Source organism: Tamandua tetradactyla, chromosome 8 (genome assembly GCF_023851605.1).
Source record: "Tamandua tetradactyla isolate mTamTet1 chromosome 8, mTamTet1.pri, whole genome shotgun sequence".
NCBI lineage: Eukaryota > Metazoa > Chordata > Mammalia > Pilosa > Myrmecophagidae > Tamandua > Tamandua tetradactyla.
In genome coordinates, this window is record NC_135334.1 from 110,550,298 (window position 1) to 110,565,736 (window position 15,439).

A 15,439-nucleotide genomic window follows, 5' to 3' on the forward strand; every position below is an offset into this window, starting at 1 on the left:
GAGAGACAGGGAAGCTCCAACATTTCCTACATCAAGGTCTTAAATCATCTTCCACCATGATGGGTACAGAGTCCCTTGGTGTTTTGGACAAACTATAAAAAAGCACTCTGGGGATACAAAGGTAGGTAGTTCGGTGGTAGAAGTCTCACCTGCCACGTGGGAGACCTGGGTTCGATTCCAAGCCCATGCACTTCCCCCAAAAAACAAACAAGCAAAACAAACAAAGGAAAACCAAGTGACAAAAATTCAACAAATGGTGCTGCAATAACAGGATACTCACATGGAAAAAGAATGAAATGTGACCCTGCCATACAGCATACAAAAAAAAGCATTCTCTGAGGATGAGCTGAAGAATTTCAAGGAGACGGTTCTCTGAGTAGAAAAATAGAAACAGCCCCCAAGGCTGACATGGCCTCAGGCACACCCAACTTGGTGAGCAGCCCCAACTCACACCCCTTACTGGGTCCCATCGTGGGGTACACAACCTGTACATCCATTCTTGGCAGCCCTGCCCCTCAGCCAAGCAAGGACTGAGACCTGCAGGGAGGACACTAGACCTGGAGTCAGGAGACCTGGCTAGGGGCTGCTCAACGACTACCTCTGGCTAACAAGGAACCTGCCAGAGCCACGACGTCCTTGCCTGTAAAATGGGTGGATGGGGCAAAATCACGCCCAAGACCTCTAAAGATGACAACAACGATGTCATCATCACCAAAAAAGGCAACACCTACCATACCCCTCAGCCACTCTCCTATGTGCTTTTTCTCAGAGCACCAGCTCACTCCGTTCTCACTATCACCTTTCCAGGTAGGTATGGAGACCTCATTTTATAAGAGGCAACTGAACTTCAGAGAGCCACAGCTAATGAGGACTTGAGACAGCAAACTCACAACGGCATCCAAAGCCCACATCCTGGGCCTCAGTGACACTACGATGCATCACCTCGGGCAAAGAAGCCCACCAGGGTCTTCATCCACCCAAGTTCCAGCCCGGGCTCAGGCCATGCCACCTCTTCACTGGTATGCAGGCTGGCTCCAGGGCTCTGAGTCTTTTGTCAGTCAGCCTATCCATCAGTCATCACATATCAGGTAAGTGTGCCCCATCAGATGCCTGGCCCATGGGAGACACCTACCGTTCATTGTTCAGGGTCATTCTCGGGGGGTCCAGGTTGGGGTTCTCCATGGACTCCATCTGTGGACACCGCAGGAAGTAGTAGAGAGTGTGGAGGGCGTCAGGGGACCAGGTGATGGGCTGAGGCAGGTGGCGGGCCTGGCGGGCAGGGCTGGTGCCAGGGCACAAGGGGTGGCGCCCCTGCATGTGGTGCATGGCCCGGGAGACCAGGTCACCTGAGAAGGGGGTACGGGGAGGGCAGGCAGGGAGAGAAAAAAGAGAAAAAGTCAGAGTCACAGCCTAGGCTTTTCCTAGGAGGTTTGTGGTTAAAGAGAAACAGCTCCCTTTGTGCATAATTATTGTTTACCCTGGAGCCAACAGGCGGAGGTTGAAACTGTCACCTAGATATACAACAGCAATTTAGTTTCCCTTTCATTTCCAGTCTTAACAGCTGAATTAAACACTTGGCAGGGCCATCTCCTCCAAATGCTAATGTGGTTTCTTTTTCAACACCCCCACTCTACCAACCCACGAGGCTTTCCCCAGCTCTTTGACCAAGGGACTCTTTCAGCCTCTAGCAATCAGCACCAGGCTCAGTGGCAAGTCACTCCTGTGCTGTTCTGTGCAAAGCCCCTGGTACTTTGGAAGATTAGGCGCCCCCCAACTTCTGCTCCTTCAACTACCACCACCCACTAAAGGCTCACTATGTGCCAATATTCAATGTCTTAGAAATGATTTAATTTGATCCTATAATACCAGGGGTCAAGAATTATCCTGATCTTACAGATGAAGAAATAGAGGCTTACCCAGTAAATATTTGCTGGGTAAGACATTCCCCTGGGCACAGGGATGGCCCAGTGAGATGGTGAAATAACCAGCCAAGGTCACATGGCTGGTAAACAGCAGAGACCAAGCCTGCTCAACTCCAAAGACCATGGACTTCACCATGACCCGAGCCCCCCATTCCACCCTTCTGAAGTCCGCAGGGTCCTTAGGTTCTCATATCCTGTGCTGTGTTTCTACCCAGGTCAAGTCTTTTCAGTATTTCCCTGGCCCCAGACAGGAAACATCCTGTCATTGTGTGAGGCCATAATGCTGAGAAAGGATGGGGTGAAACAGCCCAGGCACCTGCCGGCACCTCCAGGAAAGAATGATGCCTTTCCATGCTCCTCGAGCCTGAGAACTCGGGGGGTGCCCCTGAGGGTCAGCTTCACCCCCTAACAGGTGGCCACTTCCACAGAAAGCCTCAAGGCACAGCTAAACCCGAGGTGGCAGAAATGAGCAGGTTTTAAGTCATCGAGTCAAGAGTCAGTGAATGTATGGCAGAGGCAAGTCATTCATTTACTGAATTAACCTTCATTATGCGGCTTCTGTGAATCTGGCCCATTCCACTATGCCCCCAGTTCTCTGCACGGGGTCTACTCCAATAGGTGTCAGCAAACATTTGGTGAATGCATGAAGATATAACCTTATGCATTCGTTTCCTTTTAAAATGCAGGTAGAGGGCGGGCCACAGTGGCTCAGCAGGCAGAGTTCTTGCCTGTTATGCTGGAGACCCGGGTTCGATTCCCAGTGCCTGCCCATGCAATAAATAAATAATAACATGCAGGTAGAGTTGACTTGAGCCCATCCACTGCCAAATTCTTCCACAACAGCTATGGGGACTGCATGGAGCTTCAGAGCAGGGACAAATGACACCCCTGGAATTGGATTCCTCCACTGGGAAAGAGTCTTCCCTGTCCCTGCCACTCTTCCCAGCCTGGTCCGGGACCGACGTGCCTGCCTCCCTCTGCCCTCCTGTGTCACCTTGTCCCAGCAGCTGGAGTGCCGTGAACTGCTGACACCCAGGTCCTATCCCCAGGCTCCGATTTAACTGGCCTGGGCAGCATTTGTACTTTATAAATGCTCCCTCAGGGATCCTAAAGTCCGGCCAGGTTTTAGAACCTCTAGGTAAAATAAAAACATGGATTTGAGAGCCAGGCATGATTGGCTTCAAACCACTGGCTCTGCTACTTCCACCCTGAGCCTGTGTTTCCTCATATGTAAGATGGAAACAAAAGCCTGTATCTACCCTACAGGCTTTGAGAATTCAAAGAAATAAACATAAAGCATCTGACACGGTTCTTGGCACAGAGTTTGAGCACACTAGACGTAACCCTACCGTCCTCCACCTCTCTCCTGCAGACCACTTCCTGTGGACCTTCTTCCAGAGCCTCTGCCTGCCATCAAGCACTGCCCCACTTTTTCCAGGACAGAAGGAGTCTGAGCCCAGAAATGCCGATCCCAGCCCTGCCCCCTGGGCTCCTGGGTGGTAGAAACTGGCATCACCCATCAGCGGCCAACCCATCTCACAGCAGCGGGCTGTCCCGCTCAGTCAGCTGCAGGAAGGTGAACCCTGCCCCCCGTCTGTTTCTCCAGCTCTCCCTGGCAGAATTTTTGGCAGGACCACGGGACTACAAGGAGGAGCAATCAAATAGTCTGCGATTGCATCAAAGAAAACCCTGCTGAAATATTTCAAAGACTTGTCAAGGTAGACATCACTATCATTAATTACTTTTTAATTACTTTTATTGCTATTGGTGGAGGAGCCTTTGGCAGCACAATTCCCACCAGGGTGTAGGCAAGAAAATCAATAAAAAAATGGAAGCTCCTCCAGAGGGTTTCTTAAAAGCCTTTCAAGAAATGAGAACCTCACTGAAATGAGAAGGTCCCAGGGAAAGCATGAAGGCAGCAGGAGTGTGGAGACAGAGGCCCCAGGCCTCTTTGTCCAAAGCCCTCCCAGGATCAGTCTCTTCAAGACCAGACAGACACACGCCTGTGGACAAACTGGATCCCAGACACATCCAGGAGCTAACCGTCTGTCATCAAAGAAAGCAGCCTGCTCTGGGTATTCTCCCGGGGCCATTTTCCCCCTTCAACTTCTATTTTCTAGGCTCCCTGAGAGACATAAAAAGATAGAAAAGAAAATCTCTTTGGATGAAAGGGAGGTGTTTCCTTTTTACAGATGAGGAAACAGGCTCACAGGATTTAAGTGATTTGTTCCATCTGCATAACTGAGGAGCGGATCAGTCAGGACTTGGGTCCCAAACCATGTTCTCGATGACGCCACCACTGCTACTTCAGTGTGCTCTGCAAACGGTTTCTCACTGGTTCCCATGTCCAGAAATGGAGAATGAGCTGTAAAAACACTTCACAGGAAGTTGACAGATACCTATCTAATAATAAAACATGGACTTGTATTTTAAATGTTTTTCTTTCACTCTTCTAGAAATACATTTTATTGTGTTTTATAAAAGTTGAGTCTGCAATAGAGTGTGTGTTTTGTGTGCGTGTGGTGGCGGGGGGGGGGGGGAGGGCGGGGGCAGAGGACCCCTGTTCCTTCACCCTGCTGCTTTGAGAAGTACTAATCCATGCCTTAATAAGCTCTTGGTTTAGCACAGGTGGATCCTCAGAGCTTCTTCCGAACCTTCCTTGTACCTGACAATCAGTTGATCCTAAACTAGGATGAAACCTCAATCTGAGGCTCAGAGACACCCACTGGGCATAAAAAAAATAAGCTCTCACTCTTGCTTAACAATGAAAGGCTTGATGGGAGGTGTTGCAGGTTTCACTCTGGACTTTGCAAACTTCATTACGAGCTATCAAATGAAAACATCAGACAAGTCTGGAATGTAGCACTGTCTTCAAAATAAGGCCTATGACAGCTGGCTGCCTTTAAAAAGAAATATTTTGCTTTCTTTATTTCTTAATCTCTCCCTTTTAAATATTCACAGGTAGAGGGGCAGAGAAAATGCAAATGCCCAAGCTCCCTGAGTAGCTGTACCTGATACAAGAATGAAACTTCTTACCCTACCTAGCAGGCTGGGCTTGGTAAGGCACAGGGAGTTAGTGCATGGAAAATCTGGGGTAAACTTTTAGATACAAAGAGCTCAGTGCCAAGTATCACTAGCCTCATTAAGTGTGTTAGTCTCAGAAAGAACAACTGCAATATCTGCCTCCATCTCTATCTCCTCCTGCCTTCACAACAAATTAGCAAAACTCTAGTTTCAGAGAGAGGAAGCTAGGGCAACCTGGCCTGATGTGTCTGTGAAGAGGTGCTACAGGGATGCTGTCCCCACCGCCCAAGGAGTGGCCAGTAGGGCGGAGACCCCCCCCCAGGTGAGTTTTAGTAGATATACACTGGGTGGGATAGAAATCATTCCTACACACACACACACACACACAGCTCAGGAACTGCTCTAGATGCCAGGTATTGTGGCAGCACTTGGGGATACAGCAGTAGACAAAACAGATGTCTCCATTCTCATGAAGCTAACATTCTAGTCAGAGAAGAGAGATGATAAGCTACTTACAAGTAAATATATAATAAATGTCAAGTAGTGATAAGTGTTGTGAATAAAATCAAAGCTATAAAAAGAGACAGAGCAATGAGGGTGGCTGCCCATTTACACAGAGAGCTCAGAGAAGATGACTTGTGGGCAGAGACTTAAAGTAAAGGCCCAAATAATCTGGAAACTGTTCCCAGGCAAAGAGAATGGCTAGTGCATCGTGCAGAGGCCCTGCCTGGCATGGAAGAGCGTATGGCTGATGGCTGGGGCATGGCCAGTGGTCAACAAGAGAAAAGTGGTAGGTGAGGAAGCCAGCTCATTGTGGAAACTCAGGCTGTGGTGAGGATTTTGGATTTTACTGAGTGAGCTGACTGCGGGTGAGAGCTGTGGCACAGAGGACTGGCATGATCCAACTTAGGTTTCAAATCGCCAGGCTTGGGCTGAGTTGGTGGCAGTGCAGGTGGCAAAAGGGCAAACTAAAATCATGGAGAGGTGGAGAGTTTTAGAAGGTCAAACCAATAGGATTTGGTCCCTGGGCCACACAGTAAGGCCAGGATAACCAGCCCTTCCGTGCTGAAGGCTGCTCTTCCTCTCTCTGCCTGACCATGGGCCGTAATGGGTATGGAGGCCGCCAAGAGAAAAGGTAAAGGATGGGACCTTACCTGCCAAGGGTGGTGGCTGGGCTGCCAAGCAACCCAGAGTGTGGCCACTGCAGCCAGCCCTGTCAGGCATCAAGTCCCTGCGCTGATCCTTATCAGCCACAGGTCTTTGGGAAAATCACTCTTCTCCTCTAAGCCTCAGTTCCCTCACCAAGACACACTCATTTGTGAGGAATAAATGAGATAATGTGAATAAGGAGCCTCGCCTCATGCTTTGCACACAGTAAGTGCTCAATTAATGTTAAAAGAAAGAACCAAACCAAGGTGTTCTTTGGTGGACTGAGAGGCATACTGTCTGTTCCTGTTCTCCACACAGGAGAGTTCATGAGACACAGAAGGTACATGAGCCAAAGAGCCCTCAGCCCATTGTCCAGAAGACATTTGCCTGGAGCAGGGGACAAGGTAAACCCCGAGCCCACTTCCTATGGGGCCCCTCAGAGGGGCAGGTGGCCACACACTACTGAGCAGCCACCAGGGCACAGAGAGCAGGAGTCTCGCTTTCTCCCCCAGCCCTGTTAAGGATCTGCTCTGTGACCCTGAACTTGGCAACTTCATTTCCTGTCCTGGACAGGGGGAGGAAGAACAGAGGAAGGAAGGACGCTGTGTCCAGAAGAAACAGAAAAGATTGCTATTTACTGTTCAGGGACCAGAAAACCCCAAGAATTTCCAATGAAAAAGGCTGGAGGCAAAGTGGAACTCCACCTATTTCCATGCCCTGAGCTACACCCCTGGTATGTGCCACTGTCCTCCCCTCCTCAGGTGGTCCCACAACACAGTCAGGGACAATGAAGGGGGCAGAGTGTGTAGTGTGATTCTCAAATACATGGGGTAACAGAAGGAGACGCCAGGGACGCATGGGATTCCCTCGTTCTTACGTTCTTTTGAAGCAGCTGTCAAATGGTCATGACCCAGACCAAAGGGTCAACTGAGTTCCCTAGAGTGCTGAGGTCCTGGGGATGCCCCAAAGCCATGGCAGGGGCAGGGGCAGAGGCCGGGTAGCATGGAGGGGCAAGCGTGAGGATGAGGAGTCACCCAACCACACCCATTACCCTTAACAGTTCTGCTTTTATCTTCCTTTTTCTATACTGAGGTTTCAGGGGTGATTTCCTGACTTGGCTCATATAGGCTGTAAATTCAGAGCTTCTGGGTCAGGCAGGTAAAGCAAATGAATGAAACAAGGCAGCTATAAGGTAACAGGGTCTGTGGCAAAGTGGGGAATGCAGGCCATCTGCTTAGCTCTCACCAGCCACTGCCATACAGGACGAGGGCACAGTGTGGCGAGATCATTTGATTTTTCAAGAGAAATTAGACCTTCAAATCCGTGTATAATTAAGTCCACATGCTGGCCCGACCAACCATGTCTGGGGGCCACGTGTCTGCCATCTCTGGCCTGGAAGGATCCAGCTTTCAGAGAAGGCAAGAAGTGTGGAGGAGGAGGAGACCAGGAGGCGAGCCCTGCTCTCCGTCCAGACATGGATATCATCCTTACTCAGCTCTGAGATGCTCCCCACACAGGTGGCCAGGAGAGACTGCTCCAGGGTCCGCAGCTCCAGCTGAGCGTAGGCATCGGCCTGCTCGTCATGGCCCAGGGAGCCGCTGTTGTAGGGACTGAAGTACGCGGGGAGGGAGAGGACGCCTGTGGGAAGAAGAGGCAGACAGGTCACACTCGGAAAGAGGGAAAGCCCCGCACAGGCCACGAGCCCCTGTGGGCAGGTCTCCGCGGTGTGCCCCCTTCTCTTGGGAAGGGTGGGGGAGGTCAGCAGGCAAACTTTTCTGTGCCTTGAGGACAATGGGCTTTTTACTGAACATGGTGCTCTGGGATCCAGAATGAGGAGGGGCCCAGTTGTGGGTGTGTTTTAAACAAGCAGAGACCATCTTTTCTTGGAGCTGCTCACGGGCCACATGTGAGCATATGACCTGTGCAAATGGCAATACTGCTGTATCGTCACTGCCTGTCTTACCCAGGGACACCCCTGGCTGAGGCTTGCATGGTTCTCAGCATACAAGAACTCATTCTTTCACTCACTTCTTTTCTTGATGTGTATTTACAGAATGCCTGACTTGGCCCAGGGGCTGTGCTAGCTCAGGGTTCTGGAGCTCAGGGGATGGAGCACAGAGGACGGCTGAGTCAGAGTGGGTGCCCACCCTGCCAGCCCCCAGGGCAGTGCCACCCTCAGAGTCCTTTCACTTCCCTACACTGACCCCTTTTCTTCTTCAAGCCACAGAGAAAGGGATGCCGCCTTCTCCACTCCAGGAAGGAGATATGTCCCAGCCACTGGCCAAGTCCAATTAGTGTTTTTCATTAACACTTCAACAGCACAGGAGCAGAACTGTCAGCATCAGTCCCAGAGGGTCACAACTTCTAAATTTCTCCAACTCACTGCGTGACTTCTTAGAAAGCACCAGAAAAGCAAAATCAGATTGGCTTAAAATTACATGTTGGTTCTTAAAAGCATGTGACCATGGATATTTTAGTTAAAAATCAGAGCCTAGAACGGGGATTTCTAGCCTTTGGCAACTGCTGTTTCTTTGATACGCCTACTTTGTCCAATTCCCAACTCTCCAGGTGGATTTTTATTAAAGAAAATACCCACGGGAATTCAATCATGTTGGGGGAAAATCTGTTGAAATTTCTTGAGATAACTGGAGAGCCCCTGGGATGTGGCCCAATCTGGCTGGAATCCCCTATACTGAACACCAGGGAGTTAAGGACAGTAGGTGGGGTGGCAGAGAAGAAATGACAGGGGCCTAGAGCCAGAATGCTGCAGTCAAATTCTGGTTCTGGCCCTTAACCAATGGTGTGATTGTGAGCAAGTTACCTAAGCACTCCGTGCCTCACTTCCGTGTGTGTTAGAGAGAAGGGACATGCGCAGCTCAGACGGTGGCCGTGAGGACTAGCTGAGATGTTAGGTGTGAATGCTTGGCCCAGAGTGGGGCTGCCATTGCTCTATGAGTGTTGTCACTTCACTGCTGGGAACCTGGGCTTTGTTTACGATCTCTCATTTCAATGACCCTATGAGGTTGGCACTGCTACCCCCATTGCAGACATGGGGGGACGGATGTTCGGACAGTTTGAACAACTTGCTGAAATGGCACAGCAAGAACTGGGGCATGGGTCTGACTGGCTCTACAACGCGGACACATAACCAATCCTTTGTGAGTTTGGAGTCTGCTGAACACACCACCGTCACTCACTCCTGATGGATCCTTTTTGAATGACTGTGCACATGGAGATACTGCTGTATCATTACTGCCCATCTCACCCACAGACACCCCTGGCTGAGGCTTGCACGGTTCTCTTTCCAGATGCTAGCAGTGTTCTCCGACCACTGAGTGGATTCGGCCAGCAAGCAGTAGTAGCCTGCTAGCCTGCCCTTCCCCTGACCCAGGCCCCCCTGCCTTTCTCCACTGCATCTCTGTGCTCTGTACACTGCCCCCAGACATGCTGCACGGCCCCCTCCTAACTTCCCTTTGCCCCTTTGGGTGGTGCTGCCCCTCCCGACACTCCCAGTGCCAACTTTGATGCGGCGCAGTGTATCAAAGCACTTCCTCAAAACTTCACTCCCGCGGGAGGAGGAGGAGGGCACGACTGGGTCCCCCACATCCACCTCAGAGGCTCGGTTCCTGAAAGCAGAAACCCTGCCCGACAGCTGAGTAATGAAACACATCAGGAAGAGCTGGCTCTAAGCAGTAAAATAAGGAAAACAAAAGAGAAAACCACCCAGCTACAAGCGAAAACCCACAGACAGCCCGAACAGCTGGGAGAGTTTCTAAACATCCCACCGGGCCTGGTGCAGGCCTAGTGCAGGCTCAGCTCCCTTTTCTCCACTACTAACTACAGAAACAACACTGGGGACATGTGGATCAGATTTGCAGGGCTTAGGGCCAGGGAATAGGAAATTCAGCTGATTTGTCAAAGGATTCCCAGAGAGAAATATTATAGCATTGGATCTAGTAATAGGAGCTGGCAGCTCCATTAATAATAGTTCCCACTTTTCCAGTCTTTACTCCCAAAGGGGCTTTCACTCAATACTATGGCAAAAGTAATTATGAGCCTATTATTAATAAAAGTAATTGATAGCATCACTGCTTTTGTATAGTTCCCTTTGCTTTTCACAGACTTTTCATATCTAATAACATATTCTTCCAGCAAGGTACCATAATAGCAGCCACAGGTGACCTTTATTGAATGCTTACTATGTGCCAGGGACTCTGACAACTTTATGCTCTATCACATTTAATCCCTCAAGACCCCATGAGGTGTGATTCTCACCCATCTTACAGATGAGAAAACCAAGGTCCAAGAAAGCTAGGTGACTTGTCTGAACTTCAGAAACTGAACCAGGGTTAGAATGTCAATCTTTTGATTCTCAAGCAGCTAAGATGAAAGGATGTTCTAACCCTGGCCACCTTCTCCTCGAGCAAATTAAGTAGCACCCAGAACATACCAGAAAAGAGGTTCCGTCTGGGCCTGGGACTTGACAGAAGGAAATTCAAAGTAAGACCCAGAGATATGACTTTCCTTTTAAATGGTCTTCATTTAATGGTCTCCAGGCACCTCCTGCCAAGGACCCTTGGAGGTCTTGTACTAACTCTACAGACCAAAGGCTGCCTCTCTCCTTCTCTCTTCCCGAATGCAATTCCACAGCTTGTCTTCTACATCTGCTCCTTAAGAATTAAACCTTCTTTATCTCAACCCTAAATTTTTCCCTCTCCAGCATAAGCTGGTTCCTCAGCAGTTCTCACTGGAGATGGAAAACATTTACTTTAAACTCTCAACTCTTTTTCCTACAAAGCTCAACTTCATAATATGGGCCCAGGGCAAGATCATACTGGAAAGGAATTTCTAAAAAAGCAAAGAAAAGGGAGAGAAAGAGAGACCATCTCTCTCTCTCTCTCTCTCTCTCTCTCTCTTTTTTCCATTTAGTAAAATCCTTAGTAATAATTTCTGTCATGATAGAAGAGAAAGCATGCTGAAATGTTTCCCTTTATTAGTTAATGAAATTGATCCCTGTGGAACTCAAGTTACAAAGAAAACCTACAGGCATCACTGTGAAATGAATTACTAAGTATGAAGAAGTAAGCACGTTTGCGTTATCAGCATTTCTATTGAAATAATGATCCACTTGAATGTGCCCCGACTGTATGTGAAGTTACCACATTTCTCAATCTATACACAGAACCACACTCTTCCACAGCTCAACTTTTCTCATTCCTACTGTCCAATCTCTGAAACTGAGAACTCATCATCTCATTCCCCAAAGCCACTGCTGCTTCTCCCACCAGCCCGAGTCCAGCACCAATGCATCTAGTCATCCTGGGAAAGACCTGAGTCATCCTTAACTCTCTCCTTTCCTTCCCCACATCCAATCAGCCATTTAGCTGCTTTTACTACCTAAACATCTAAAAAAGAGTCTGCCACTGCCATGAGCCCAGCTCAGGCCGCCATCCTACCTCCCCGGCTACCCCAAAGGTCTCCTCACCCTTCTCCTGCCCCCAGTCTGATGCCCACCCCACGCCACTCCTTACTCAGTTACGTTATGTTGGCTTAGTACTCTGCGATGGTTTCCCACTGCCCTCGTGAAAAAGCTCTAATTCTTCCCACAAGTAAGAACAGATATTTTTCTTTCCTTCTTCTGAAATTTAGGGAAGATAATTTGACCAGTAAATTGGAAAAATTCCCAGTACTCCCTGGAAACCATGGAAGTAGGAAAGAATAAAGGGGCCGACACACACCTGATCCTCACTCCCTTAAACTGTGCTCGGGCACGTGGTCAGTGGCTCAACTCTAGGCCTGGGAAAAAGCAACGTTTCCTTCCCAGCTGATTCTCCACCCACGCCCAGAGAGGGCGCCATCGAGTCAGACGGGGACGCGGAACCCAGAACGGGAACCCCGCCTTCACACCGGCTGCCAGCCAGGAATCCAACTGTGTTTCAGCTTTTCTCCTTCTCATCCACCATTTAACTTCTGAACTGTCAACAGCAGAACCAACGGACCTTGTCATTACGACTTCCTATGATTTCCGTGCAGCTCTAACAACAATCCTCTTTACCACCCCATACAATTGTAAACGTAAAGATGTTCTATGTAAAGCTGGATAATTTTACAGAGTACAGCTTTTTTGACTATTCATCCAAGCCATCAAAATTACAACATAACTCTCCTCTAACCTCAACAATCCACGAACAGGGCTCTACTCAGACTTGTAAATGTTCTTTCTGGGGCAGAACGATTCGCGTGGGCCTGGTCTGAGTGTGAGCCTGAGTGTGCAGTCCCTGTTTGGCCCCTACCCTTCTCCCCGAGGCCAGCGGGACCTACTGGCTGCCAGTCTTAGGGATGGTCATTTGAAAGACCCCACCCATCCCCTGCTTCTCTGAAATTAAAGCTGGGATGCAGAGGATTGCTGTTTTACTGCCCGTGAGAGGAAACTTGGCAGAACGTCGTCTGCCAGTTTTCTTAGGAGTGGAAGCTTGGGTGAGGTTCAATCCATAAGCTTTTGAAAATAAAAATTATATTACTCCACTGAACAGTTTCCAAATAGCCCACATAATCCAACCTTTTTATTTCTTAAAAGTGTTTCCCTTCTCTGATCTCAAATTTTATATATAGTACATTTACTGGCCAGTTGTTGTATATTAGTCATACTAGAACAAAGTGCTGAAAAGTTGAAGTGTGAATTTTTTTGAGAGAGACCCCAGTTGGGGGGTCTAAAGACAGAAAATCCTTAAAAAAATAAAAAATAAAAAACTTCACTGAATGATTTTCTCTTGATATTTTAAAAGCCCAAAGAAATATGGGAGGAGGGGGGAGGTATGTTGAGGCAAGAGGAAGATTTAGGAGATAAGAGGAAAAATCTGCCAGTGGAATGAAATTTGCTGACTGATGAGGTGCCAACCATCCACAGAAAAATGATTCATCAAAAATAATCCAAAGAGACGACATGACCACGCCAGTTACCCACCCACGCCCCATTGTCTGTGTCTGGGTAACTCGGTAAAAATTTTGCTTTGGTGGGCGATGTGGGACAGGTGGCGAAGGGCTTTCATTTCAGAGAAGCCAAAAGTATGGGGGTAAAAGGGAACAGTGGCAGAAGATGAAGAGCCCGAGATGGAGCCAAAGACCAAGAAGAGTAAGAGGGGAGCAAAGAAAAAGGAAAAAAGAGGTAGCAGGCGAGGGGAGGGGCAGTCCTGTAGGAGCCCCCCAGGTTGGAAAACCTCACCTAGTGCCAAATCTGCCACAATCAAGAGCTGCTCTTGGAATGTGACTGGGCTTTGAGCCTGGATTAAGAAGAAAGGTTTAAGCTGGGTAGAAGAAGCCCCAGATATCCTGTGCCACAGACAGAACAACTGTTCAGAGAACAGAAAACCTGCTGAAAACGAGTCTGAATAATCAAGACTCACCTGGATTATCCCATCAGTACTGGGTAGCGGCTTCGGACAATGAAGGGTACAGTGATGGGACCTACCCTCCTCCAGTGGTGCTCAAAGCATTTTACGGCACAGAGGAAGAAGAACGCAATTAAGAAGGCCGGGTGATAGTGGCCGAATGTGAGGCATCTCTGCGGGTACCGATCTTTGCATCCAAATGCAGGCTGGGGTGTGGAGTGACTGGAATAACGGCGCTGAGATGAAGCCTTCTGCAAGTTCCTAAAGGACTTAGCTTCTTGGAAGCCCCTTGAGTCATGCGGGGACCTCAACACGGCTCACAAAGAGATTCCCAAGGGAAACAAAAAAAATGCTGGCTTCACCCCCAAAGGTACTAAGGCTTTGGGATTTGCTGCAGGCTGTGCCACCAGCTACGGCTTCTAGCACCTCTACCCCCAACACTGCCTATGCTTACATTTTGTGGACCTACAGGATGAATGTTCAACCTAAGATTGCCGGCTGGCACTGGGTCAGTTTTTGCTGTCCCACTCTCTGTTACCTGCACTGTGTGTGACAGCAAGATCCAATCCAACCTCCTAGGTAGCGATCATTCTATTCCTAGTACTGTGACACCTCCCCACCAAACCACTCAGCCTGGGAAATGAGACTCCAAACTAGCAATTCTTTAAAACTATTTCTCTCTAGAGAAATCTGCACGGTACTTCCTTTCTAAAAATAATCAGAATCTTCCATCCAGGCTCCTACTGACAGATTTAGGTTTCTATCTTATTCTTTTAAGTCCAAGGTTTTTGTTTTGTGTGTGTTCTTTTAACATTAAATGAGTTACTGATGATTTCCTTTGACATGGTCCATGAGACAATAAAGAGCCAAAGTTTCAAAAGAAAAAAATAATCAAAAGCTCAGTCAATTCTTGGACAGAATCCATCTTAAGATAGAACACACTATGTTTTGAGGCCCAACAAGTTCAACTGAAAAGAAACCATGGAGTGTCAGGGAGAGAGAAGTTGTGTGTGTATGTGGGAAGTATCTAAATTGGGTTTGGGAAGCAGGTTTTAACCATGGGTTAGTAATAAATGGGGATGGGCACAATATACTGAGTAGCTGCCTGTTCTAGTTCGCTAAAGCTGCCAGAATGCAATATACCAGAAAGGGATCAACTTTTATAAAGGGGATTTAATAAGCTGCAAGTTTACAGTTCTAAGACCTTAAAAATGTCCTTGACTCTGAAGAACGGCTGTCACATGGACGCATGTGGTTGGCATCTGCTGGTCCTTGTTCTTGGTTCTGTTGCTTCCAACTTCTGATTCCAGTGGCTTCCTCTCTAAGCATCTGTGGGCCTTCACTTAGATGTTCAAGGGCAAAACTCTGGGTTTCATCTCTTAGCTTAGCATCTGCTGGGGTCCGAGATCTCTTCTCTTCAGGTTCTGGCTATTTCTGTGAGTTCTTGCTTAGCACTGGGGCTTCTTCTATCTTGATCTGCAGGGGCCTGTGTCTGTACAGCTCTGAATCTCTTTCTCTGTGAGCTCTCTTAAAGATGCCAAGTAAACTAAGACCCACCTCAAATAGGCAAAGACACATCTTCATCTAATTAAAAGGTCTTACCCACAATTGGGTGTGTCACATCTCCATGGAAACAACCTAATCAAGAGGTCCCACCCTACAATATTGGATCAGGATTTAAAGAGCATGGCTTTTCTGAGGTACATAACAGCTTCAAATCAGCACACTGCCCTACACCAGGGACTGGGCTACCATGCATACGAACCTACCCAAAGACCCTAGCAGGGGTTGCTATGATCAGCACCATTCACCCATGAAGGACGCTAACTGGGCCACTTGGTGGGAGTCACACCCACCCTCTTTGACTTAGTCTACTTGTAATTGCCACACACACCGTCTCTCTCCTGGGGGCTGTGGTGGAGGTTCGGGGAGAAGCCCACCAGCCTCTCCCCATTC

The 15,439-nt window shown here is 48.5% G+C and overlaps 1 protein-coding gene and 1 pseudogene across 2 annotated transcripts in view; one reads left to right on the plus strand and one right to left on the minus strand.

The window, feature by feature from the left end:
• Nucleotides 1-15,439, minus strand: part of ABTB2 (ankyrin repeat and BTB domain containing 2) — a 177,149-nt gene that overhangs the window by 41,633 nt on the left and 120,077 nt on the right. Inside the window, exons 1-3 of one of the 2 annotated variants that reach the window (XM_077114378.1) lie at nt 8,300-9,473; nt 7,587-7,733; nt 1,133-1,346 (exon numbers count right to left, since the gene is read on the minus strand). In XM_077114378.1, coding sequence (XP_076970493.1) covers nt 1,133-1,326 — 194 coding nt within the window. In that variant the 5' untranslated portion in view covers nt 1,327-1,346; nt 7,587-7,733; nt 8,300-9,473. Of the gene's footprint in view, nt 1-1,132; nt 1,347-7,586; nt 7,734-8,299; nt 9,474-15,439 lie in introns of those variants that run through there. The other variant, XM_077114377.1, reaches the window with a different exon arrangement.
• On the plus strand, nt 13,039-14,127 carry LOC143643954 (DNA repair nuclease/redox regulator APEX1 pseudogene; annotated as a pseudogene).